Below are 25,042 nucleotides of genomic sequence, written 5' to 3'. Positions count from 1 at the left end.
GGGTACTGGTAGACACAGTATTATATTGAATCACTAGATACTGGTAGACACAGTATTATATTGAATCACTAGATACTGGTAGACACAGTATTATATTGAATCACTAGATACTGGTAGACAGTATTATATTGAATCACTAGATACTGGGTTCTGGTAGACACAGTATTATATTGAATCACTAGATACTGGGTACTGGTAGACACAGTATTATATTGAATCACTAGATACTGGTAGACACAGTATTATATTGAATCACTAGATACTGGTAGACACAGTATTATATTGAATCACTAGATACTGGTAGACAGTATTATATTGAATCACTAGATATTGGGTACTGGTAGACAGTATTATATTGAATCACTAGATACTGGTAGACACAGTATTATATTGAATCACTAGATATTGGGTACTGGTAGACACAGTATTATATTGAATCACTAGATACTGGTAGACAGTATTATATTGAATCACTAGATACTCGGTACTGGTAGACACAGTATTATATTGAATCACTAGATACTGGGTACTGGTAGACACAGTATTATATTGAATCACTAGATACTGGTAGACAGTATTATATTGAATCACTAGATACTCGGTACTGGTAGACACAGTATTATATTGAATCACTAGATACTGGTAGACACAGTATTATATTGAATCACTAGATACTGGTAGACACAGTATTATATTGAATCACTAGATACTGGTAGACACAATATTATATTGAATCACTAGATACTGGTAGACACAGTATTATATTGAATCACTAGATACTGGTAGACACAGTATTATATTGAATCACTAGATACTGGGTACTGGTAGACACAGTATTATATTGAATCACTAGATACTGGTAGACACAGTATTATATTGAATCACTAGATACTGGGTACTGGTAGACACAGTATTATATTGAATCACTAGATACTGGTAGACACAGTATTATATTGAATCACTAGATACTGGGTACTGGTAGACACAGTATTATATTGAATCACTAGATACTGGTAGACACAGTATTATATTGAATCACTAGATACTGGGTACTGGTAGACACAGTATTATATTGAATCACTAGATACTGGTAGACACAGTATTATATTGAATCACTAGATACTAGGTACTGGTAGACACAGGAGTTTTTCATAGCCAGTTGATCTATCCAGGGAAAACTCTAAGCTCCATGGCAAAAATGTGTAGAATAGCAGCAAATTAGGATTAAAACAGTAACATTTTCTCTCCACCGCCAAGTCCTCAAATGTTTTTTCCCGGAGCCCGGACCGAAGCTACACCCCCCCTCAGCTAAGACCCTTACAGGCCGACCACTCCCCCCCAGCTAAGACCCTTACAGGCCGACCACTCCCCCCCAGCTAAGACCCTTACAGGCCGACCACTCCCCCCCAGCTAAGACCCTTACAGGCCGACCACTCCCCCCCCCCCCAGCTAAGACCCTTTTGATCCAGCCCCCAGTGTTGGTTTTTACCATAGTGATGCCGAGCATGGTGGGACTAACCAGATAAACAGTGTTGGTGTTTACCATAGTGATGCCGAGCATGGTGGAGCTTACCAGATAAACAGTGTTGGTTTTTACCATAGTGATGCCGAGCATGGTGGGGCTAACCAGATAAACAGTGTTGGTGTTTACCATAGTGATGCCGAGCATGGTGGAGCTAACCAGATAAACAGTGCTGGTTTTTACCATAGTGATGCCGATTATGGTGGGGCTAACCAGATAAACAGTGTTGGTGTTTACCATAGTGATGCCGAGCATGGTGGGGCTAACCAGATAAACAGGTGCCTGGGTGGAGGAGGAGGCACCGCTGTCATGTTGGCTTCTTTCCCAGAAAGAGTAAAACACATCTGCCCAGCAGACGATCCACAGGAGAAAAGCTACTGCCTGGAGGAGAGGATGAGAGGAGAGCAGGAAGAAGACTTTATTGTGCATTTTCAGATCATGGAAATTCATATTTTGCTTTAAACCCCATTCCCGGAGAAACACATGCACATGCACCCACACCCACACACACAAAACCTCGCCGGCCTGCCGCAGGGCAGTGACCCTGGAGCAGCTGAGGGGTCAAGTTTAAGTGTCACAACGGCAGGAGGCATCTAGGATGTTATTGCTACTCTAGGATACTCACTCCTCACTACTTTTTCCCCAGAGCCTTTCTGACCAGGGCCCTAGGGGTAGTGCGTGAAATAGGGAACCATTTGGGATGCAGTTGAAGAAAGAGGAAGAGGAAATGAGATCTTTAGGTTAGGTGTGTGTCAGGATGTTGAGAGAGAGAGAGAGAGAGAGAGTGTTAGCTTGCTATATATGTTTCTCTGGTTGTTCAGAGTGTGTTAGCTTGCTATATATGTTTCTCTGGTTGTTCAGAGAGTGTTAGCTTGCTATATATGTTTCTCTGGTTGTTCAGAGAGTGTTAGCTTGCTATATATGTTTCTCTGGTTGTTCAGAGAGAGGGTGTGTTAGCTTGCTACATATGTTTATATGGTTGTTCAGAGAGTGAGTGTTAGCTTGCTATATATGTTTCTCTGGTTGTTCAGAGAGAGGGTGTGTTAGCTTGCTATATATGTTTCTCTGGTTGTTCAGAGAGAGAGTGTTAGCTTGCTATATATGTTTCTCTGGTTGTTCAGAGAGAGAGAGAGAGTATTAGCTTGCTACATATGTTTCTCTGATTGTTCAGAGAGAGAGAGTTAGCTTGCTACATATGTTTCTCTGGTTGTTCAGAGAGAGAGTGTTAGCTTGCTACATATGTTTCTCTGGTTGTTCAGAGAGAGAGTGTTAGCTTGCTACATATGTTTCTCTGGTTGTTCAGAGAGAGAGAGTGTTAGCTTGCTACATATGTTTCTCTGGTTGTTCAGAGAGAGAGAGAGAGTATTAGCTTGCTTTATACACTACAGTTCAAAAGTTTGGGGTCACTTAGAAATGTCCTTGTTTTTGAAAGAAAAGCACATTTTTTGTCCATTAAAATAACATCAAATTGATCAGAAATACATTGTAGACATTGTTAATGTTGTAAATGACTATTGTAGCTGGAAACGGCTGATTTTTTATGGAATATCTACATATGGGTACAGAGGCCCATTATCAGCAACCATCACTCCTGTGTTCCAATGGCACGTTGTGTTCGCTAATCCAAGTTTATCATTTTAAAAGACTAATTGATCATTAGAAAACCCTTTTGCAGTTATGTTAGCACATCTGAAAACTGTTGTCCTGATTAAAGATGTAATAAAACTGGCCTTCTTTAGACTAGTTGAGTATCTGGAGCATCAGCATTTGAGGGTTCGATTACAGGCTCAAAATGGCCAGAAACAAAGAACTTTCTTCTGAAACTTGTCAGTCTATTCTTGTTCTGAGAAATTAAGGCTATTTCATGCAAGAAATTGCCAAGAAACTGAAGGTCTTGTACAACACTGTGTACTACTCCCGTCACAGAACAGCGCAAACTGTCTCTAACCAGAATAGAAAGAGGAGTGGGAGGCCCCGGTGCACAACTGAGTAAGAGGACAAGTACATTAGAGTGTCTAGTTTGAGAAACAGACGCCTCACAAGTCCTCAACTAGCAGCTTCATTAAATAGTACCCGTGAAACACCAGCCTCAACGTCAACCGTGAAGAGGCGACTCCGGGATGCTGGTCTTATCTCATTGTAAGAACCGCTGAGACAGGCAGACACAGATAACACAGAAAACACAGATAACACAGACACATGCAGAAAACATGGACACGTACACACAGCCCCCCCCCCCCCCCCTCGAACTTACGGTTTTGGCTCTGTTGAGGTGGGTCATGCATATGTAGCCCCGGTCATGGCTTTTGAGGTACAGGAAATAGATTGGGGCACAGACCCAGAGGTAGAGACAGGGGACCCATACCAGCACTGTGTTCTGAAAGCACTGGGTCAGATCTGGGTTTCCCACGTGCCACGTACGGTTCCAATCCTGAAAGGGGGGGGGGGGGGGGGGGGGTTAAATGACAGATGACTGAGAGACACAGCAGCTCATTCAACATAGTGTTGATAAGGACATGGTGACCTAAGCAGAAAGAGACTGGCACCCAGACAGGACAGGCTAATAAATGACACCCTATGGGACCTGGGCAAATGTAGTGCACTATACAGGGAATAGGGTCAAAAGTAGTGCACTATATAGGGAATAATGTGCCCTATGGGACACAGCCTCAGACTGCTGTGTTCAGACAGTGATTTATGACAAGGCCTAATGTTTGTAGAGCTACAGAGACTAATACATTCATACAAGACACCAGGCTACATAACTACACCTTGTGTGGAAACAGACACTTTTAGTCACACTCTCTGTGTCTGTCTGTCTGTGTCTGTACATGACCACAGCGTCTGTTCTTCATCTCAGTGAATGAGTTGTTTCTAATAAAACCCATGTAAACATTCCTGCCTTGGCACAAAGGAGGGAACTGGAGGCAGGGTGCCAGGCCTGCCACAAACAGACACACCTTCCTCTCTCGTTCCTTTCCTAAAGCCTATAGCTTTTGGCTGTATTATTTAATAACACTTAACCAAAATCCTGAGTTCATAAGGCGTTTATAACACTGAGACAACACTGTCACAACACACCACTGTTACACTGTCCCAAAACAACACTGAGACAACACTGAGACAACACTGTCACGAGACAACACTGTCACGAGACAACACTGTCACGAGACAACACTGAGACACTGTCCCAACACAACACTGAGACAACACTGTCACAAGACAACACTGAGACACTGTCCCAACACAACACTGAGACAACACTGTCACGAGACAACACGATCACGAGACAACACTGAGACACTGTCCCAACACAACACTGAGACAACACTGTCAAGAGACAACACTGTCACAACTGTAACGAGACAACACTGTCCCAACACAACACTGAGACAACACTGTCACAAGACAACACTGAGACACTGTCCCAACACAACACTGAGACAACACTGTCACAACACTGTCACAACACTGTCACGAGACAACACTGTCACGAGACAACACTGTCACAACACTGTCACGAGACAACACTGTCACAACACTGTCACAACACTGTCACGAGACAACACTGTCACAACACTGTCACAACCCTGTCACGAGACAACACTGTCACAACCCTGTCACGAGACAACACTGTCACAACCCTGTCACGAGACAACACTGTCACAACACTGTCACAACACTGTCACAACACTGTCACAACACTGTCACAACACTGTCACAACACTGTCACAACACTGTCACAACACTGTCACGAGACAACACTGAGACGACATGTTATGACAGCTGTTTTTACCTGAGTCATACTCTGTATGTGTTCAATAACACTACTGTTTAATCAGTCTGACCATGGCTGCTAAAGGACAAGCAACTCCAAGGTACTCATGACCAGTGACCAGTTCAGTGATTTTGGAAAGCACTTGTCTCAATACCCTTTGGCTTCAAGACAAGCCCTCTTACCCCTTTGGAATTTGTTTAGTTCAATAACTGAGCCAGTGAGTAGACAACAAAGTCCTGTAGAATATAGAAGTGTACAATCACACTACCAGGTCTCTCATAACAGGTTCCAAAGGGTTGTGGGACTGGGTGATGAGATTGTATGTTATCGTAACTCAAAAAGCCATAGACCTTATTGACAAAATGCATGTTATTAGGCCTAACAGTCTCTGAAATCCCATACCTAGAACAACAGCTGGAACATTGTGGAAGGCAAGGCAACCAGTCTGCTTAGCGAGACTAACACTAATTAGACCGACACCCTGTTATTAACATTTGGGCAAATGGACCTCTAACACTTGTAGCTAAATTCCTTCGGCCATGCTGAGTAAAGCCCTATCTAGCCAGGCCAGCTGACAGTTTACTTATTAGGCAATAGACGGTAGCATGTTATGACCACACATAGATAGAATCTATCTATCTACATGACATAACATTATGTGTCACTTCAAACATGTGTAACACTTTTGGGCTCCCGAGTGGGGCAGCGATCTAAGGCACTGCATCTCAGTGCTAGAGGCGTCACTACAGACCCTGGTTTGATCCCGGGCTGTATCACAACCGGCCGTGAATGGGAGTCCCATAGGGCGGCGCACAACTGGCCCAGCATCGTTAGGGTTTGGCCAGGGGGAGGCCGTCATTGTAAATAAGAGTTAGTTCTTAACTGACTTGTCTAGTTAAACTTCTAGTTCAGTGTCATAACACGTTTGGTTGGATTCCACACATACAACATGATTTAACAATAGGTTTCGAGTTAGTTTTGGGTGGTTTCTATCTAGCTAATGTAATAATAATGTCCTCTCTATGTTGCTGCTACTCGTAGTGGATGGTGTGTACAGGTTTAAACAAACAAAAGCATCTTACAACAGCTGATAGACCTGCTGTAGCATTCACAGGCGTTCTTGTGTTGTGGACCTTGCTAGCAAGAGAGGCTTGCCATCATACATGGGTGTTATGTCCTGAAAGTTACCTAGCGAACATTTACATCGAAACACTTTGCTCCATCATCAACAAAGCAGAGGAGGTAGTGTGAGACTCGAATGAAGTTGTTAGAATATAGTTGGTTTTAGCTAGCAGGGTAGCTAACATAACAGGAATCAATGGTGTTTAATAATCACTGAAATATGTTAAGCTAGCTAGACACAACTTCACAATAAAACGACTGTCGACTTTTATTGATAGTGATATACGTTTCTAAACGCACTACCACGTTATTTCAACCTCTATTTCACACATTATTAATACAAATTAAGCTTAGCTAGTTCGCTCAAGTCAACACATTCCAACCTGCTATCAACCGGCATAACAACGGCCTTGCTAACCTGGCTAGCTACTGTTAGCTAACGCTAGTGTTACCAAAGACAGTACAGTAACCTTATGTGATATTACCATGCTTAGTTCAGGCAGACACCGTCATTACAAGCAAAGCCGCTAATAGCAAGCTGGAAAACAACTGTTGGCGTCAACAGTGTAAAGCAGCTAAAGACAACGAGTTGGCTAGCTCGGTCGCAACAGTGGTACTTACCCAAAACGGGTCGGAACCGTCCCCACTGCAGAACTTGTCCAAACCCATTCGCGGTTGTTCAAGTTCTCCTCTGATAATTTGGGTTAACGGCGCTACCGCTTTGCTTTGGTTTCATAAGCGCACTTCTGTTGGCGCTCCTGTAAACAAGATAGAAGGTTACCGCTAGGGGACGCTATAACTCAATCGGTAACAGTGCGTTTAGCTTGTGTGTGTGTGTGTGTGTGTGTGTGTGTGTGTGTGTGTGTGTGTGTGTGTGTGTGTGTGTGTGTGTGTGTGTGTGTGTGTGTGTGTGTCAATCTGTGACAGTGCACTTAGCTCTATGTATGTGTGTGTGTGTCACTTGTTATTTTACTCTGTGCGGGGCCACCGCTGGTGTGCATGAATAACGCAACCTCTAGAATAACGTGCAAATAGCACACTTTTCCCTATGGGACCTGGTCAAAAGTAGTGCACTATATCGGGAATAGGGCTCTGGTCAAAAGTAGTGCACTATATAGGGAATAAGGCTCTGGTCAAAAGTAGTGCACTATATAGGGAATAAGGCTCTGGTCAAAAGTAGTGCACTATATAGGGAATAAGGCCCTGGTCAAAAGTAGTGCACTATATAGGGAATAAGGCTCTGGTCAAAAGTAGTGCACTATATAGGGAATAAGGTGTCTTTTTTTCATTTCAGAAAGGAGTGTAACAACAGGGCCCTCAGAAAGTATTCACACCCCTTGACTTTATCCATATTATGTTGTGTTACAGCCTGAATTCAAAATGGATTGTGTCACTGATCTACACACAGTATCCCATAATGGAATTATGATTGGATAAATTTTTACACAATAATAAAAAATGAAAAGCTGAAATGTCTTGAATCGAATAATTCAACTCCTTTGTTATGGCAAGCCGAAATAAGTTCAGGAGTAACAATGTGCTTTAACAAGTCACATAATAAGTTGCATGGACTCACTCTGACTGCAATAATAGTGTTTAAGATCATTTTGAAATGACTACCCCATCTCTTTACTCCACACATACACATTATCTGTAAGGTCCCCCAGTCGAGCAGTGAATTTCAAGCACAGATTCAACCACAAATAAGAGGGAGGCTTTCCAATGCCCCGCAAAGAACGGCAACTATTGGTAGATGGGAATGAAAAATATATATTCCTTTTCAGCATGGTGCAGTTATTACTTCCACTTTGGATGGTGTATCAATACACCCAGTCACTACAAAGATACAGGCGCCCTTCCTAACTCAGTTGCCAGAGAGGAAGGAAACCGCTCAGGGAGGAAACCGCTCATGAGGCTAATGGTGACTTAAAACAGTTGCAGAGTTTAATGGCTGTGATAGGAGAAAACTGAGGATAGACGAACAATATTGTAGTTACTCCACAATACTAACATAAATGAGGGAAAAGAACAAAGGAATACAAATATTCCAAAACATACATCCTGTTTGCAATAAGGCACCAAAGTAATTCTGCAAAAGATGTGGCAAAGAAAGGAACTTTTGGTCCTAAATACAAAGCATTATGTTTGGGGCAAAACCAACAGACGCACACATCACTGAGTACCACGTTTCATATTTTCAAGCATGGTGTCTGCATCATGTTATGGGTATGCTTGTCATCAGCAAGGACTAATTTTTTAGGATAAAAAGTAACAGAATAGAGCTAAACACAGACAAAATCCTAGAGGAAAACCTGGTTCAGTCTGCTTTCCACCAGACAGTCAGAGACAAATTCACCTTTCAGCAGGACAAATACCTTAAACACAAGGCCAAATATACAAGTCAACATTGAATGTTCCTTAGTGGCTTAGTTATAGTTTTGATTTAAATCGTCAGAGCTTGAAGAATTTTAGAAAGAATAATGTGCAAATATTGTACAATCCAGGTGTGTAAAGCTCTTAGAGACTCACAGCTGTAATCGCTGCCAAAGGTGATTCTAACATTTATTCACTCAGGAGGTTGAACACTTATCTAATTAGGATATATTAGCGTTTTATTTTCCATTAATAAAATAGAAAAATATTCAAAATGTTCTTCCACTTTGAAATTACAGAATATTTTGTGTAGATTGTTGACAACAAAAAAAGACAATTGAAACCCCTTTTAATCAAACTTTATAAAACAACAAAATGTGAAAAAAATCAAGGTGAGGGAATAGTTTCTGAAGGCACTGTTGTTCACCCCCACATCCTGGCTGCTGTCTCATCCATACAAGGCACTGTTGTTCACCCCACATCCTGGCTGCTGTCTCATCCATACAAGGCACTGTTGTTCACCCCCACATCCTGGCTGCTGTCTCATCCATACAAGGCACTGTTGTTCACCCCACATCCTGGCTGCTGTCTCATCCATACAAGGCACTGTTGTTCACCCCCACATTCTGGCTGCTGTCTCATCCATACAAGGCACTGTTGTTCACCCCCACATCCTGGCTGCTGTCTCATCCATACAAGGCACTGTTGTTCACCCCACATCCTGGCTGCTGTCTCATCCATACAAGGCACTGTTGTTCACCCCCACATCCTGGCTGCTGTCTCATCCATACAAGGCACTGTTGTTCACCCCCACATCCTGGCTGCTGTCTCATCCATACAAGGCACTGTTGTTCACCCCCACATTCTGGCTGCTGTCTCATCCATACAAGGCACTGTTGTTCACCCCCACATCCTGGCTGCTGTCTCATCCATACAAGGCACTGTTGTTCACCCCACATCCTGGCTGCTGTCTCATCCATACAAGGCACTGTTGTTCACCCCACATCCTGGCTGCTGTCTCATCCATACAAGGCACTTTTGTTCACCCCCACATCCTGGCTGCTGTCTCATCCATACAAGGCACTGTTGTTCACCCCACATCCTGGCTGCTGTCTCATCCATACAAGGCACTGTTGTTCACCCCACATCCTGGCTGCTGTCTCATCCATACAAGGCACTGTTGTTCACCCCCACATCCTGGCTGCTGTCTCATCCATACAAGGCACTGTTGTTCACCCCCACATCCTGGCTGCTGTCTCATCCATTCAAGGCACTGTTGTTCACCCCCACATCCTGGCTGCTGTCTCATCCATACAAGGCACAGTTGTTCACCCCCACATCCTGGCTGCTGTCTCATCCATACAAGGCACTGTTGTTCACCCCCACATCCTGGCTGCTGTCTCATCCATACAAGGCACTGTTGTTCACCCCCACATCCTGGCTGCTGTCTCATCCATACAAGGCACTGTTGTTCACCCCCACATCCTGGCTGCTGTCTCATCCATACAAGGCACTGTTGTTCACCCCCACATCCTGGCTGCTGTCTCATCCATACAAGGCACTGTTGTTCACCCCCACATCCTGGCTGCTGTCTCATCCATACAAGGCACTGTTGTTCACCCCACATCCTGGCTGCTGTCTCATCCATACAAGGCACTGTTGTTCACCCCCACATCCTGGCTGCTGTCTCATCCATACAAGGCACTGTTGTTCACCCCACATCCTGGCTGCTGTCTCATCCATACAAGGCACTGTTGTTCACCCCCACATCCTGGCTGCTGTCTCATCCATACAAGGCACTGTTGTTCACCCCCACATCCTGGCTGCTGTCTCATCCATACAAGGCACTGTTGTTCACCCCCACATCCTGGCTGCTGTCTCATCCATACAAGGCACTGTTGTTCACCCCCACATCCTGGCTGCTGTCTCATCCATACAAGGCACTGTTGTTCACCCCACATCCTGGCTGCTGTCTCATCCATACAAGGCACTGTTGTTCACCCCACATCCTGGCTGCTGTCTCATCCATACAAGGCACTGTTGTTCACCCCACATCCTGGCTGCTGTCTCATCCATACAAGGCACTGTTGTTCACCCCACATCCTGGCTGCTGTCTCATCCATACAAGGCACTGTTGTTCACCCCCACATCCTGGCTGCTGTCTCATCCATACAAGGCACTGTTGTTCACCCCCACATCCTGGCTGCTGTCTCATCCATACAAGGCACTGTTGTTCACCCCCACATCCTGGCTGCTGTCTCATCCATACAAGGCACTGTTGTTCACCCCCACATCCTGGCTGCTGTCTCATCCATACAAGGCACTGTTGTTCACCCCCACATCCTGGCTGCTGTCTCATCCATACAAGGCACTGTTGTTCACCCCACATCCTGGCTGCTGTCTCATCCATACAAGGCACTGTTGTTCACCCCCACATCCTGGCTGCTGTCTCATCCATACAAGGCACTGTTGTTCACCCCCACATCCTGGCTGCTGTCTCATCCATACAAGGCACTGTTGTTCACCCCACATCCTGGCTGCTGTCTCATCCATACAAGGCACTGTTGTTCACCCCCACATCCTGGCTGCTGTCTCATCCATACAAGGCACTGTTGTTCACCCCGAATCCTGGCTGCTGTCTCATCCATACAAGGCACTGTTGTTCACCCCCACATCCTGGCTGCTGTCTCATCCATACAAGGCACTGTTGTTCACCCCCACATCCTGGCTGCTGTCTCATCCATACAAGGCACTGTTGTTCACCCCCACATCCTGGCTGCTGTCTCATCCATACAAGGCACTGTTGTTCACCCCCACATCCTGGCTGCTGTCTCATCCATACAAGGCACTGTTGTTCACCCCACATCCTGGCTGCTGTCTCATCCATACAAGGCACTGTTGTTCACCCCACATCCTGGCTGCTGTCTCATCCATACAAGGCACTGTTGTTCACCCCCGAATCCTGGCTGCTGTCTCATCCATACAAGGCACTGTTGTTCACCCCCGAATCCTGGCTGCTGTCTCATCCATACAAGGCACTGTTGTTCACCCCCGAATCCTGGCTGCTGTCTCATCCATACAAGGCACTGTTGTTCACCCCCGAATCCTGGCTGCTGTCTCATCCATACAAGGCACTGTTGTTTACCCCCGAATCCTGGCTGCTGTCTCATCCATACAAGGCACTGTTGTTCACCCCCACATCCTGGCTGCTGTCTCATCCATACAAGGCACTGTTGTTCACCCCCACATCCTGGCTCCTGTCTCATCCATACAAGGCACTGTTTTTCACCCCCACATCCTGGCTGCTGTCTCATCCATACAAGGCACTGTTGTTCACCCCCGAATCCTGGCTGCTGTCTCATCCATACAAGGCACTGTTGTTCACCCCCGAATCCTGGCTGCTGTCTCATCCATACAAGGCACTGTTGTTCACCCCCGAATCCTGGCTGCTGTCTCATCCATACAAGGCACTGTTGTTCACCCCCGAATCCTGGCTGCTGTCTCATCCATACAAGGCACTGTTGTTCACCCCCACATCCTGGCTGCTGTCTCATCCATACAAGGCACTGTTGTTCACCCCCACATCCTGGCTCCTGTCTCATCCATACAAGGCACTGTTGTTCACCCCCACACCCTGGCTGCTGTCTCATCCATACAAGGCACTGTTGTTCACCCCCACATCCTGGCTGCTGTCTCATCCATACAAGGCACTGTTGTTCACCCCCACATCCTGGCTGCTGTCTCATCCATACAAGGCACTGTTGTTCACCCCCACATCCTGGCTGCTGTCTCATCCATACAAGGCACTGTTGTTCACCCCCACATCCTGGCTGCTGTCTCATCCATACAAGGCACTGTTGTTCACCCCCACATCCTGGCTGCTGTCTCATCCATACAAGGCACTGTTGTTCACCCCACATCCTGGCTGCTGTCTCATCCATACAAGGCACTGTTGTTCACCCCCACATCCTGGCTGCTGTCTCATCCATACAAGGCACTGTTGTTCACCCCCACATCCTGGCTGCTGTCTCATCCATACAAGGCACTGTTGTTCACCCCACATCCTGGCTGCTGTCTCATCCATACAAGGCACTGTTGTTCACCCCACATCCTGGCTGCTGTCTCATCCATACAAGGCACTGTTGTTCACCCCACATCCTGGCTGCTGTCTCATCCATACAAGGCACTGTTGTTCACCCCCACATCCTGGCTGCTGTCTCATCCATACAAGGCACTGTTGTTCACCCCACATCCTGGCTGCTGTCTCATCCATACAAGGCACTGTTGTTCACCCCACATCCTGGCTGCTGTCTCATCCATACAAGGCACTGTTGTTCACCCCACATCCTGGCTGCTGTCTCATCCATACAAGGCACTGTTGTTCACCCCCACATCCTGGCTGCTGTCTCATCCATACAAGGCACTGTTGTTCACCCCCACATCCTGGCTGCTGTCTCATCCATACAAGGCACTGTTGTTCACCCCACATCCTGGCTGCTGTCTCATCCATACAAGGCACTGTTGTTCACCCCACATCCTGGCTGCTGTCTCATCCATACAAGGCACTGTTGTTCACCCCCACATCCTGGCTGCTGTCTCATCCATACAAGGCACTGTTGTTCACCCCCACATCCTGGCTGCTGTCTCATCCATACAAGGCACTGTTGTTCACCCCCACATCCTGGCTGCTGTCTCATCCATACAAGGCACTGTTGTTCACCCCCACATCCTGGCTGCTGTCTCATCCATACAAGGCACTGTTGTTCACCCCACATCCTGGCTGCTGTCTCATCCATACAAGGCACTGTTGTTCACCCCCACATCCTGGCTGCTGTCTCATCCATACAAGGCACTGTTGTTCACCCCCACATCCTGGCTGCTGTCTCATCCATACAAGGCACTGTTGTTCACCCCCACATCCTGGCTGCTGTCTCATCCATACAAGGCATTGTATGCGTTCCAAATGGCACCCTATTACCTACATAAGGCACTACTTTTGACCAGAGTAGTGCACTATGTAGGGAATAGGGTACCATTTGGGAGGCCAACATACCCACTGCTGTCTCATCCTTATACGGTCCTGTTCCCTTGGGTCAGTTTGATCATTTGAATAACCATACAGAGAGATACCGTGTGGCACTAGGCCTGGAGAGCTACAGAGAGACACCATGTTGATATTGCTTAGTCCTAAGCCTGGAGAGCTACAGAGAGTCACCATGTTGATGTAGCTTAGTCCTAGGCCTGGAGAGCTACAGGGAGTCACCATGTTGATGTAGCTTAGTCCTCGGCCTGGAGAGCTACAGAGATACCATGTTGATGTAGCTTAGTCCTAGGCCTGGAGAGCTACAGGGAGATACCATGTTGATGTAGCTTAGTCCTAGGCCTGGAGAGCTACAAAGAGACACCATGTTGATGTAGCTTAGTCCTAGGCCTGGAGAGCTACAGGGAGATACCATGTTGATGTAGCTTAGTCCTAGGCCTGGAGAGCTACAGAGAGATACCATGTTGATATAGCTTAGTCCTAGGCCTGGAGAGCTACAGAGAGATACCATGTTGATGTAGCTTAGTCCTAGGCCTGGAGAGCTACAGGGAGATACCATGTTGATGTAGCTTAGTCCTAGGCCTGGAGAGCTACAGAGAGATACCATGTTGATATAGCTTAGTCCTAGGCCTGGAGAGCTACAGGGAGATACCATGTTGATGTAGCTTAGTCCTAGGCCTGGAGAGCTACAGAGAGATACCATGTTGATGTAGCTTAGTCCTAGGCCTGGAGAGCTACAGAGAGACACCACGTTGATGTAGCTTAGTCCTAGGCCTGGAGAGCTAGCCACAAGTGGTGTTTAAAAGAAATGATGCTCCCCACTGTCTCCTAGTGGGGGTATAGGGTAATGATACCTGTCTCCTAGTGGGGGTATAGGGTAATGATACCTTTCTCCTAGTGGGGGGTATAGGGTAATGTTACCTGTCTCCTAGTGGGGGGTATAGGGTAATGATACCTGTCTCCTAGTGGGGGGTATAGGGTAATGATACCTGTCTCCTAGTGGGGGTATAGGGTAATGATACCTGTCTCCTAGTGGGGGTATAGGGTAATGATACCTGTCTCCTAGTGGGGGTATAGGGTAATTATACCTGTCTCCTAGTGGGGGGTATAGGGTAATGTTACCTGTCTCCTAGTGGGGGGTATAGGGTAATGATACCTGTCTCCTAGTGGGGGGTATAGGGTAATGATACCTGTCTCCTAGTGGGGGGTATAGGGTAATGTTACCTGTCTCCTAGTGGGGGGTATAGGGTAATGATACCTGTCTCCTAGTGGGGGGTATAGGGTAATGATACCTGTCTCCTAGTGGGGGGTATAGGGTAATGATACCTGTCTCCTAGTGGGGGGTATAGGGTAATGATACCTGTCTCCTAGTGGAGGGTATAAGGTAATGATACCTGTCTCCTAGTGGGGGGTATAGGGTAATGATACCTGTCTCCTAGTGGGGGGTATAGGGTAATGATACCTGTCTCCTAGTGGGGGGTATAGGGTAATGATACCTGTCTCCTAGTGGGGGGTATAGGGTAATGTTACCTGTCTCCTAGTGGGGGGTATATTGTAATGTTACCTGTCTCACGCTCTCATTATACTGTCTGTCACACAACCAATGTATGTACAGTTGAAGTCGGAAGTTTACATACACCTTAGATAAATACATTTAAACTCAGTTTTTCACAGTTCCTGACATTTAATCCTAGTAAAAATTCCCTGTCTTAGGTCAGTTAGGATCACCACTTTATTTTAAGAATTTGAAATGTCAGAATAATAGTAGAGAGAATGATTTATTTCAGCTTTTATTTCTTTCATCACATTCCCAGTGGGTCAGAAGTTTACATACACTCAATTAGTATTTGGTACAATTGCCTTTAAATTGTTTAACTTGGGTCAAAAGTTTCGGGTAGACTTCCACAAGCTTCCCACAATAAGTTGGGTGAATTTTGGCCCATTTCTCCTGACAGAGCTGGTGTAACTGAGTCAGGTTTGTAGGCCTCCTTGCTCGCACACACTTTTTCAGTTCTGCCCACAGATTTTCTATAGGATTGGAGGTCAGGGCTTTGTGATGGCCACTCCAATACCTTGACTTTGTTGTCCTTAAGCCATTTTGCCACAACTTTGGAAGTATGCTTGGGGTCATTGTCCATTTGGAAGACCCATTTCGACCAAGCTTTACCTTCCTGACTGATGTCTTGAGATGTTGCTTTAATATATCCACATAATTTCCCTCTTCATGATGCCATCTATTTTGTGAAGTGCACCAGTCCCTCCTGCAGCTAAGCACCCCTACAACATGATGCTGCCACCCCCATGCTTCATGGTTGGGATGGTGTTCTTCGGCTTGCAAGCCTCCCCCTTTTTCCTCCAAACATAACGATGGTCATTATGGCCAAACAGTTCTATTTTAGTTTCATCAGACCAGAGGACATTTCTCCAAAAAGTGCCATCTTTGTCCTTATGTGCAGTTGCAAACCGTAGTCTGGCTTTTTTATGGCGGTTTTGGAGCAGTGGCTTTATCCTTGCTGAGCAACCTTTCAGGTTATGTTGATATAGGACTCGTTTTACTGTGGATATAGATAATTTTGTACCTGTTACCTCCAGCATCTTCACAAGGTCCTTTGCTGTTGTTCTGGGATTGATTTACACGTTTTGCATCAAAGTACGTTCATCTCTAGAAGACAGAATGTGTCTCCTTCCTGAGCAGTATGACGGCTGCGTGGTCCCATGGTGTTTATACTTGCATACTATTGTTTATACAGATGAACGTGGTACCTTCAGGCGTTTGGAAATTGCTCTCAAGGATGAACCAGACTTGTGAAGGTCTACAATTCTTTTGGCTGATTTCTTTTGATTTCCCCATGATGTCAAGCAAAGAAGCACTGACTTTGAAGGTAGGCCTTGAAATACACTGCTCAAAAAAATAAAGGGAACACTAAAATAACACATCCTAGATCTGAATAAATGAAATATTCTTATTAAATAATTTTTTCTTTACATAGTTGAATGTGCTGACAACAAAATCACACAAAAATGATCAATGGAAATCAAATTTATCAACCCATGGAGGTCTGGATTTGGAGTCACACTCAAAATTAAAGTGGAAAACCACATTACAGGCTGATCCAACTTTGATGTAATGTCCTTAAAACAAGTGTGTGGCCTCCACGTGCCCGTATGACTACAGGCACGTACCTACAACGCCTGGGCATGCTCCTGATGAGGTGGCGGATGGTCTCCTGAGGGATCTCCTCCCAAACCTGGACTAAAGCATCCGCCAACTCCTGGACAGTCTGTGGTGCAACGTGGCGTTGGTGGATGGAGCGAGACATGATGTCCCAGATGTGCTCAATTGGATGCAGGTCTGGGGAACGGGCGGGCCAGTCCATAGCATCAATGCCTTCCTCTTGCAGGAACTGCTGACACACTCCAGCCACATGAGGTCTAGCATTGTCTTGCATTAGGAGGATCCCAGGGCCAACCGCACCAGCATATGGTCTCACAAGGGATCCGAGGATCTCATCTCGGTACCTAATGGCAGTCAGGCTACCTCTGGCGAGCACATGGAGGGCTGTGCGGCCCCCCAAAGAAATGCCACCCCACACCATGACTGACCCACCGCCAAACCGGTCATGCTGGAGGATGTTGCTGGCAGCAGAACGTTCTCCACGGCGTCTCCAGACTCTGTCACGTCTGTCACATGTGCTCAGTGTGAACCTGCTTTCATCTGTGAAGAGCACAAAGCGCCAGTGGCGAATTTGCCAATCTTGGTGTTCTCTGGCAAATGCCAAACGTCCTGCACGGTGTTGGGCTGTAAGCACAACCCCCACCTGTGGACGTCGGGCCCTCATACCACCCTCATGGAGTCTGTTTCTGACCGTTTGAGCAGACACATGCACATTTGTTGCCTGCTGGAGGTCATTTTGCAGGGCGGTGGCAGTGCTCCTCCTGCTCCTCCTTGCACAAAGGCAGAGGTAGCGGTCCTGCTGCTGGGTTGTTGCCCTCCTACGGCCTCCTCCACGTCTCCTGATGTACTGGCCTGTCTCCTGGTAGCGCATCCATGCTCTGGACACTACGCTGACAGACACAGCAAACCTTCTTGCCACAGCTCGCATTGATGTGCCATCCTGGGTGAGCTGCACTACCTGAGCCACTTGTGTGGGTTGTAGACTCCGTCTCATGTTACCACTAGAGTGAAAGCACCGCCAGCATTCAAAAGTGACCAAAACATCAGCCAGGAAGCATAGGAACTGAGAAGTGGTCTGTGGTCACCACCTGCAGAACCACTCCTTTATTGGGGATGTCTTGCTAATTGCCTATAATTTTCACCTGTTGTCTATTCCATTTGCACAACAGCATGTGAAATGTATTGTCAATCAGTGTTGCTTCCTAAGTGGACAGTTTGATTTCACAGAAGTGTGATTGACTTGGAGTTACATTGTGTTGTTTAAGTGTTCCCTTTATTTTTTTGAGCAGTGTACATCCACAGGTACACCTCCAATTGACTCCAATGATGTCAATTAGCCTATCAGAAACTTCTAAAGCCATGACATCATTTTCTGGAATTTTCCAAGCTGTTTAAAGGCACAGTCAACTTAGTGTATGTAAACTTCTGATCCACTGGAATTGTGATACAGTGAATTATAAGTGAAATAATCTATCTGTAAACAATTGTTTGAAAAATTACTTGTGTCATGCACAAAGTAGATGTCCTAACCGACTTGCCAAAACTATAGTTTGTTAACAACAAATTTGTGGAGTGGTTGAAAAACGAGTTTTAATGACTCCAACCTAAGTGTATGTAAACTTCCGACTTCAACTGTACCCTAACCACACAGACATCAGTATCTCTCTCCCTCTATATCTCTCTCTCTCTATCTTGCACTCACTCTCTCTCTCACTGTGTCTCTCAGCATGCCTCTTCCCCTCTCTCTCTCTACCAATCTCTCTCTCTACCAATCTCTATCCCCCCCTCTTTCTCTCTCCCTTTATCTCTCTCCCCCTCCTTCTCTCTATACATGTGATTACATTTACATTTAAGTCATTTAGCAGACGCTCTTATCCAGAGCGACTTACAAATTGGTGCATTCACCTTATGATATCCACTTTACACACTTTACCACTTTACAATATCCACATATCCCTACCGGCCAAACCCTCCCTAACCCGGACGACGCTAAGCCAATTGTGCGTCGCCCCACAGACCTCCCGGTCGCGGCCGGCTGCGGCAGAGCCTGGGCGCGAACCCAGAGACTCTGGTGGCGCAGCTAGCACTGCGATGCAGTGCTCTAGACCACTGCACCACCCGGGAGACATGACTTAAATGTGCTAAATGCACCACCCGGGAGATATGACTAAACTCTGCTAAATGACTTAAATGTGATTATATGGTAACAACAGCAGAGTTCCAGATCATAAGGCATTATGACACAAACAAGGATAAGGTTCAGTCCACAGTTAGTTTCCACAATGTCCTTACATGCACTTGAGCCAAGTAAGCCATTGACTCTGAGTAAATATAATGCAAAATATCTTCAAGATAGCATTGAAAGCATTAAACACATAAGATGTGTCCCAAATGACAACCTATTCCCTATATAAGGCATTACTTTTGACCATAGCTCTACGGGCCCTGGCCACCCTGGTCAAAAGCAGTGCACTATATAGGGAATAGGGTGCCATTTGGGACTCAAGAGCTGGTTCATTTCCATGCATTTCCATGGGCTGTAATTCCTAATTATGCCACATATCTTGATCCTTTCTCATTGAGCACACAAACTCTGTCCAGACAGACAGAGAGAGAGAGAGAGGGAGAGAGACAGAGAGAGAGAGAGAGAGATAGATAGAGAGAGACAGAGACAGAGACAGAGAGAGAGACAGAGAGAGAGACAGAGAGAGAGAGGGAGAGAGAGAGAGAGAGAGAGAGAGAGATAGATAGAGAGAGACAGAGACAGAGACAGAGACAGAGAGAGAGACAGAGAGAGAGACAGAGAGAGAGACAGAGAGAGAGACAGAGACAGCGAGACAGAGAGAGAGCACAATATTTGGGCTACAGATAAACACATAAATTAGATAAACCCAAAAAACATATCCTTAGGCTATATTGTAAACTTTCTCCTTTCAAATTGTGGTATTTAGATAAAAGGTGAATAGGCCGATACATGTTTCATTTGTTGTACTCCTGGTTTGCTATTCATAAAAGACATACACGTTTTATTTCATTCATTCCAAAGAAGTGCTCTGGCAGTAGGATTGAATGGGCCTAAGTCACCATCTGTGGAAGGCGAGCATCCTAGCTAACCTGGTCATGCCAAGGAGTGGAATGACAGCACAAAATAGACTGAGGGGTGGCGCGAATGCACAAACAAACTGGTACCAGGGTAATGATAGCACAAACAAACTGGTACCAGGGTAATGATAGCACAAACAACATGGTACCAGGGTAATGATAGCACAAACAAACTGGTACCAGGGTAATGATAGCACAAACAAACTGGTACCAGGGTATTGATAGCACAAACAACATGGTAGCAGGGTAATGATAGCACAAACAAACTGGTACCAGGGTATTGATAGCACAAACAACATGGTAGCAGGGTAATGATAGCACAAACAAACTGGTACCAGGGTAATGATAGCACAAACAAACTGGTACCAGGGTAATGATAGCACAAACAAACTGATACCAGGGTAATGATAGCACAAACAAACTGGTACCAGGGTTATGATAGCACAAACAAACTGGTACCAGGGTAATGATAGCACAAACAAACTGGTACCAGGGCACCTCAAATCGTTGGCTGCTGTCAAATTTTGGTCACCATAGAGACGAGGAGGAACCGCGCGCGCTGCTCTCCTCCCAAGGGCGGAGCGGGCCGGTTTAAATACCTGGGTAGGATGCTTCATCCAGTGGAAGGATAGTTACAACCCTAAGCCGTTTACCTGTCCCGTCCCGCTATCTCGTGGAGTAACGTATAGCCAGACAACTTTGTAGGATAGACTACATCCCGAGTCCTACATCTACCGGAGAAAGACTACAGTGAGTATTGAGTCTGCTTCCTTTTAAATAAACGTGGCCGTATGCGAATAGCCGACCGGTAACAGCCTGCGGTTCTGTATAGACAGGTGCAGATAGAGAGGTCTGTTACTGCGTGCAGGACAGCCTGGTTTGAACACTGAAATACATAGCTTTTGTCATTTCCGCTCGAAGAAAGACCGTTGGAAAATTAAATATGCTACAAGGTTTTAGGCGGGCTGCACCTGTTCCGGTACTACATGTGTTGCCTGTTCAGGTATTACATGTGTTGCTTTGCAATGTTTCAATCAACAATGTGCATTTTATTGGACTTTCAGATAAGTTGTTGTCGCTATATTTTAGATGACGTTTTGACTTTTACATGTCGGACCCGATCACCTGGGTCTCAGTTTGTGTTTCAGAGATGTGGTGATATAAGGGTATAGGGGTATATAAGGGTATGTTGGGTTTGAACAGGCAACACGACACTACCTACCTACTGTGCCATAAAGGTTTAGACCTCTTGACAGAGGCTGCGCTATGCTTACATACAGGCTAGGATAATAGAGTGATGTTTATGTCAGGTGATAGACTTTTTCCAACTGCCATTTAATTTATTAGCATGTCACCTTGTGCAACAATTCATAGACCTAAAAACTACAACCATCATCCCCAGTCAACAGAAGTTGGTTTGACACCAGAGTTGGGATCAATTCCATTTCAACTCCATCTACTCAAAATACAACGGCACCATTCAATAACTTGAATGTGAATTTCAATTCCTCTCCTGTATTGAAATGGAATTGAGCCGAACCCTGGTATCCCCGCGGGCCCAGACGCCACACACCGCAGCACCTGGTAACCTGTCCTTGCTGTGCACCCAGACCATAATCAGCTAATGTCAATGTAGGATCGTTTTACTGGACACTTTCATCTCTTCATTCAGACACTCAGTAATGGACTCTTACTGACAGTTGTGGCTGCTTTGTGTGATGTATTGTTGTCTCTACCTTCTTGCCCTTTGTTCTGTTGTCTGTGCCCAATAATGTTTGTACCATGTTTTGTGCTGCTACCATGTTGTGATGCTACCATGTTGTTGTCATGTTGTTTTGCAGTGTTGTCATGTGTTGCTGCCTTGCTATATTGCTGTCTTTGGTCTCTCTTTATGTAGTGTTGTGTTGTCTCTCTTGTCGTGATGTGTGTTTTGTCCTATATTTTTATTTATTTATTTTTAATCCCAGCCACCGTCCCCGCAGGAGGCCTTTTGCCTTTTGGTAGGCCGTAAATGTAAATAAGAATTAGTTCTTAACTTACTTGTCTAGTTATATAAATGTTAATTCTGTGACCAGAGACTAAGCGCCTAGTAACTGACAGACTGGTCACCATGTTGGTGTCAACAGTAACGCTAGGCTGGAGCTGGCCACAGGAGAGGAGACACTGACTTTATAAGGAATAGAAGTGGTTAAGTCCCTGGCTGTGCCCTTAATCGTACCCTATGGGCCCTGGTCAAAAGTAGTGCACTACATAGAGACTAGGATGCCACTTGGGACGCAACCCCGCAGCATCTCTCTGTACAGGGCCATCAGAGGCAGTGGGCTTTGAGGAGACGCTTCAACCAAACATGGTCATCGTTATCGTCCTCCCAGCATGGCTTATCAACCGCTGCTTCAAGCTTTTACAGCTACAATTATCCTGCTGCTATTTTACATATTCTATGGCGTCGTGGTCACGGGCAGGCGGAGCTGGGCTGCTGCAAAGTCTCGTAGGTCCTGTGACCCGCAGCAGGGAGAGAAGAGGAGCTGTCAGTGAGTAATGATGACGTGACGTGGACCATGCAGCGATATTCACTATATAGGGAAGAGGGGGGTCACCTGGGAGGCAGATTGATAAGTGAGGCTTTACAACACTACGGCTGTACTGTTTATCTTCATCTATGTGGTTGTAGGAGATTGGGAATGAGACCCTGAATACATCAAAGTTCATCGAGGTTGAAACTGAAGCTGTAGACCGATATAACGAGGCATTGGAGGATGAATTTAATATGTGATGTTAAACCACGGAGTGATACAGAGAGAGGGGGGACAGAGAGAGAGGGAGGGAAGAGAACGAGGGAGAAAATGGGGAAAGAGAGAGAGAGACAGACAGACAGACAGACAGACAGACAGACAGACAGACAGACAGACCGTTGGAATGTTTCTGAGGTCTAAAGTAGCATTTCCTATTAATCACTGGAATTGATGTGATTGTTGTTGTCTGAGTTGATGTTTTGTGAATTCCCCATCATCATCAGAGGGATAGTTATAACATCGTACTCTCTCCTCTTCCTATATCTCTCCTTCTCCTCCTCTCCTCATCTCTCCCTTTTCCTCTCTCTTTCTCTCCCTCTCCCTCAGCTTTGAGACCGACCCTCCAATCACTGACCCTCCAATCACAGACGACCTCCCTGTCACCGACGACGACCTTCCCAAGATGGCTGCCGACTCCGCCTCTGACGACAGCAAATTCCTGCGTCAGGACGACGACTTCAGGAAGAGTGGTGTGGGGCAGGCTGATTGGTCGGCCAAGAAGATGGTGTGGATCCCGTCAGAGAAGGAGGGGTTTGAGGCCGCCAGCATCAAGGAGGAGAAGGGAGACGATGTAAGGCTGATACACCCCAAATGGCACCCTATTCCCTATATAGTACACTACTTTAGACCAGGGCACTAGTAAATCTTCCTCCTCCTCTTCCTCATCTTCTTCTTCCTCCTCTTCATCCTCCACCTCCTCATCTTCCTAATTTTCCTCTTCCTCCATCTCCTCCTCCTCTTCATCTTTTTCCTCCTCTTCCTCCTTCTCCTCTTTGTCCTCCTCTTCCTCCACCTCCTCATCTTCCTCCTCATCCTCTTCCTACTCATTTTTCTCCTGCTCCTGCTTCTCATCTTCCTCCTCCTCATCTTCATCCTCCTCTTCCTCCTTCTCCTCCTCTTCATCGTTTTCCTCCTCCTCCTCTTCCTCCTTCTCCTCCTCCTCTTCCTGTTCTTCCTCCTTCTCCTCCTCCTCTTCCTGTTCTTCCTCCTCCTCTTCCTGTTCTTCCTCCTCCTCTCTCCTGCTGTCCAGGTGCTGGTAGAGTTGGCTAACGGTAGGAAAGCCACAGTCAACAAGGATGATATCCAGAAGATGAACCCTCCTAAGTTCAGTAAGGTGGAGGACATGGCAGCTCTTACCTGTCTCAACGAGGCCTCTGTCCTCCACAACCTCAAAGAGAGGTACTTCTCCAGCCTCATCTACGTGAGTACCCTCTTAGAGGAAATGGGTTCCCAAAAGGGTTCTTCAGCTGTCCCCATTGGAGAAGCCTTTTGGGTTCCATGTAGAAACCTCTTTGGAAAGGGTTCTCCCTGGAACCAAAAGGGTTCTACCTGGAACCAAAAGGGTTCTACCTGGAACCAAAAGGGTTCTACCTGGAACTCAAAAAGTGTTCTTCAAAGGGTTCTCCTATGGGGACAGCCGAAGAACCATTTTAGGTTCTAGATTGCACTTATTTGTTCACCTTTTACTGCAGTGGTTAAATCAGCACCACACAGAGTGTTTCTGGGTAGTCTTAAACAAATCTACTTTGAAACAAAAGTCTACACGTCACACACATGGTTATGGACTTAAACAAAAGAAGACACCTGTACCATGTCAGATATAGAAATGTCTTCAATGTTGAGTTTGTATCCCAGTATTACACTTTATATACATCACAGAAGACTGAAATATAACAAAACCGTTTTGACTTAGAAACACAGAATTCTCAGCGGGTTTTTATGAATAATGAATCATTAAATTATTAAAAATATGAATAACATTCCACCCATGAGGCCACTGGAGGGTGATTTGGTCATTTGACTGCAGGAAAGGCATACGAGTGTAAAGACAATATCCGTATAGACACACACACACACACACACACACGTACACACACGTACACACACGTACATAGGCATGCACACACACACGCACAGGTACATACATGCACACACAATACACACACAAACAAAATTATGATCTGGTTTTAACTGTATGTTGATCCTAACCTTTCCTCTCCTCCTCCTCTTCATCTTCTTCCTCTTCCTCCTTTTTCTCTCCTACTCTCTTCCTCCTCTTGCCCCTCTCCACTCCTCTCCTCCTCCATCCTCCCTCCTCTCCTCCTCCTACCCGTCCCCCTCCCCTCTTCCTCCTTTC

At 45.9% G+C, this 25,042-nt stretch overlaps 2 protein-coding genes across 6 annotated transcripts in view; one reads left to right on the top strand and one right to left on the bottom strand.

Moving 5' to 3' along the window:
- abcc1 (ATP-binding cassette, sub-family C (CFTR/MRP), member 1) overlaps window positions 1-7,223 on the bottom strand; it is a 59,694-nt gene extending 52,471 nt beyond the window's left edge. For 2 of the 5 annotated variants that reach the window (XR_008756038.1, XM_055897320.1), the window contains exons 1-3: window positions 7,044-7,222; window positions 3,777-3,953; window positions 1,760-1,903 (exon numbers count right to left, since the gene is read on the bottom strand). Coding sequence is in view for 4 of the 5 variants with exons in the window: in XM_055897320.1 (XP_055753295.1) it covers window positions 1,760-1,903; window positions 3,777-3,953; window positions 7,044-7,091 (369 nt within the window). In the remaining variant the exon portion in view is untranslated. Of the gene's footprint in view, window positions 1-1,489; window positions 1,528-1,597; window positions 1,668-1,759; window positions 1,904-3,776; window positions 3,954-7,043 lie in introns of those variants that run through there. The other 3 variants (XM_055897353.1, XM_055897335.1, XM_055897343.1) reach the window with 3 other exon arrangements.
- A 13,495-nt stretch (window positions 7,224-20,718) lies between these two features.
- LOC129833053 (myosin-11-like) overlaps window positions 20,719-25,042 on the top strand; it is a 73,756-nt gene continuing 69,432 nt past the window's right edge. Inside the window, exons 1-3 of the mRNA XM_055897307.1 lie at window positions 20,719-20,863; window positions 23,233-23,476; window positions 23,936-24,106. Of these exons, the coding sequence (XP_055753282.1) occupies window positions 23,309-23,476; window positions 23,936-24,106 (339 nt within the window). The 5' untranslated portion in view covers window positions 20,719-20,863; window positions 23,233-23,308. The remainder of the gene's footprint in view (window positions 20,864-23,232; window positions 23,477-23,935; window positions 24,107-25,042) is intronic.

This window comes from Salvelinus fontinalis, chromosome 2 (genome assembly GCF_029448725.1).
Source record: "Salvelinus fontinalis isolate EN_2023a chromosome 2, ASM2944872v1, whole genome shotgun sequence".
Taxonomy (NCBI): Eukaryota; Metazoa; Chordata; class Actinopteri; order Salmoniformes; family Salmonidae; genus Salvelinus; species Salvelinus fontinalis.
Note: the sequence above shows the minus strand (reverse complement) of the source record. Positions and strands in the feature narration are given on the sequence as shown.